The following is a 2228-nucleotide window of genomic DNA, read 5'->3' on the forward strand; positions in this document are numbered from 1 at the left end:
AATAGAATAAGTATTGAATGAAATTAAAGATTAAAGAGAAATTAAAGTTACCTTTTCACATCCTCTTGCATTATGATTTTGTTCTCCACAATTACTACATGTCATCACTTCTCCTTTTCTTGTTTGCTTCCATACTCCTTGGCTCTTAGCAACTTCAATCTTTTCTCTTTCCCTCATTAGATTAGGTCTACCAACAAGCTTGACCAATTCTAGTGGTTCATTAGCATGCAAAATTTTGCATTTTCAGAATGGTTCTCTCCTAACAGGTTGTAACTAGTGTTTATAAACTGCCAAGGCTTCCTTTTTACTATAATACCAATGGATTTTGTTTTTTTTTGGTATTATTTTCTTGTACTCCATGGATTTAATTGCATGTGGACATGGAATTCTAGTCAATTCCCATGTTCTGCGTTTGCATTTTTTCTCTCTTAAGTTGACAATGTGTCTATTTGCACCTTCGATAACCTCATAGCTATTATACTCATTGCTACTCACCTTACAAACCTTGGAAATATTCAAATACACATCAAACAACAACTCACTTTTGGGACTAAGCCCATCATCTTTCCACTTTCTCACAACAACCTCTTATGCTGCCAATCTCTCCATTATTTTGACCCAAATGTCTTCCAACATTCTAATAATTGGCTTGTACCTTGCTTCAAGTATCCATGCATTGAATGATTCAGTAAAGTTATTGTCAACAGCCTGATTTTTGCACACTGTTTCTATATAGGCTCTGCACCATGCTTTTGGAGGATACTTGTCTATTAAATCTTGTTCAGCCTCTCCATTAACTTCCTTGATCACTTGAAGTTGGTCCTCAAACTCCTCTGTAAATGATGACCATGCAGCTTACCATAGCAACTGTTTCAGCTCACCTTTGCCCCATCTTATGCACCAATTTGTCTCAATATGCCTTGCACAATATCTTTGATGTGCTTCAGGTAAGACTGTCCTTACTCCTTCAAGCGACCCCTAAGTATCAAATTAAAACAACTAAAATTAATAAAGAAAACAGTATCAAGAAAAGGTAATTAAATTGCAAATCAGTAGTATAAATATTTCCTTCTGCATATCTGATATGAATGTCAGTCCTTCACCATTTTAAAGCTCAAGGGAATGTTGCAAATGTTGCATAAACCATGTCCAAGTCCTCTTAGTCTCTTTATCTACCACAGCCTAAGCTAGAGGATAGAAAGAGTATTATTGTATTGACCAACAGCACACGATACTTGTCCCTTAGATTTTCCTTTAAGGAATGTATCATCTAACCCAAGCAGTGGTCTTAACCCAGACTTAAAACGCAGCTTCATTGCCTTGAAACAGATATACATCCTAATAAATTGTCTCTTAGCATTAGATAGTGCCTCTTTAGACAAATCTATGACAATGTCAGACCCTGGATTACAACTTCTCAATTGAGTAGTACAACCCTCTAATTTGTTGTAAGATTCTACAAAACTTCCTTCTAAACTCTCCAATATCTCCTTTTTGTCTCTCTTGCACTTTGCTTCACAAACATTGAGCTCAAAAACTCTACGTAAATCATCCTTTATTTGTTTGACCTTGTACATGGGGTCACTTTGCGATATGTCCTTAAAATACTAAGCTATTGTTGAGTAATCTACTGCAGAGTTGTCATATGATGTTCCACACTCTATATGATCTACAAGTGTTTTGACACTAACACCAGGAGTAGTCATATCCCCAAAAATAAGAAGTAAAAATGGACAGTCATCAGCAGCACATGTATACCTCAATCTGTTTTTATCACTCTTCACCATAAAGTTTTATCTTCTTAGCTAGAGCATAAAGTTTACAAAATTGTTTTGCTTCAGCTATGTCTTTGAAGGTCATACCCTTAACAATCTCCTTATAATCTTGCAAACTATCAGTATCTCTTTTTTTAGTGACGAAATTTTCTAATTCTTCTATTTCATAATTTGAACAACTAAATACCATTCCATCATTACTGTCATCATCACTTTCACTACAATCTGTACCCTCATTAATAATTGGTGAAAGTAAAAATGACCCATCATGCATCAAAATATCAGTTACATTAATAGACAATTCACAATCATCCGTAGCAAACAAGTGAATTGATTTATATTCACTAGATATAAAAGATGCTAAGTTCCTAACTCCCTCATCACCTATTATTTCAAAATATTTCCCGGTTGGATCAAGAACAATAAGTTCTTGCACACCCACAAAGCCTAAAT

General features: G+C 34.9%; 1 protein-coding gene across 1 annotated transcript; it reads right to left on the reverse strand.

Moving 5' to 3' along the window:
- Positions 1 to 588: 588 nt before the first annotated feature.
- Positions 589 to 1577, reverse strand: LOC138339243 (uncharacterized). The gene is made up of 3 exons (XM_069290826.1): positions 1236 to 1577; positions 882 to 978; positions 589 to 833 (listed from the first exon to the last, which is right to left on the reverse strand). Exons 1-3 carry the CDS (start codon positions 1575 to 1577, stop codon positions 589 to 591), a joined length of 684 nt encoding a protein of 227 aa, XP_069146927.1.
- Positions 1578 to 2228: the final 651 nt, after the last annotated feature.

The sequence above is a fragment of the Solanum lycopersicum genome, chromosome 11 (assembly GCF_036512215.1).
Source record: "Solanum lycopersicum chromosome 11, SLM_r2.1".
Taxonomy (NCBI): domain Eukaryota; kingdom Viridiplantae; phylum Streptophyta; class Magnoliopsida; order Solanales; family Solanaceae; genus Solanum; species Solanum lycopersicum.

Coding starts and splice junctions, on each gene's coding strand:
- LOC138339243 (XM_069290826.1), bottom strand. CDS start 1,577: ATGTACAAGGTCAAACAAATAAAGGATGATTTACGTAGAGTTTTTGAG. Junction 979..1,235: donor AAGGAAAATCTAAGGGACAA/GTATCGTGTGCT, acceptor TTTGATACTTAG/GGGTCGCTTGAAGGAGTAAG. Junction 834..881: donor GTGCATAAGATGGGGCAAAG/GTGAGCTGAAAC, acceptor CATCATTTACAG/AGGAGTTTGAGGACCAACTT.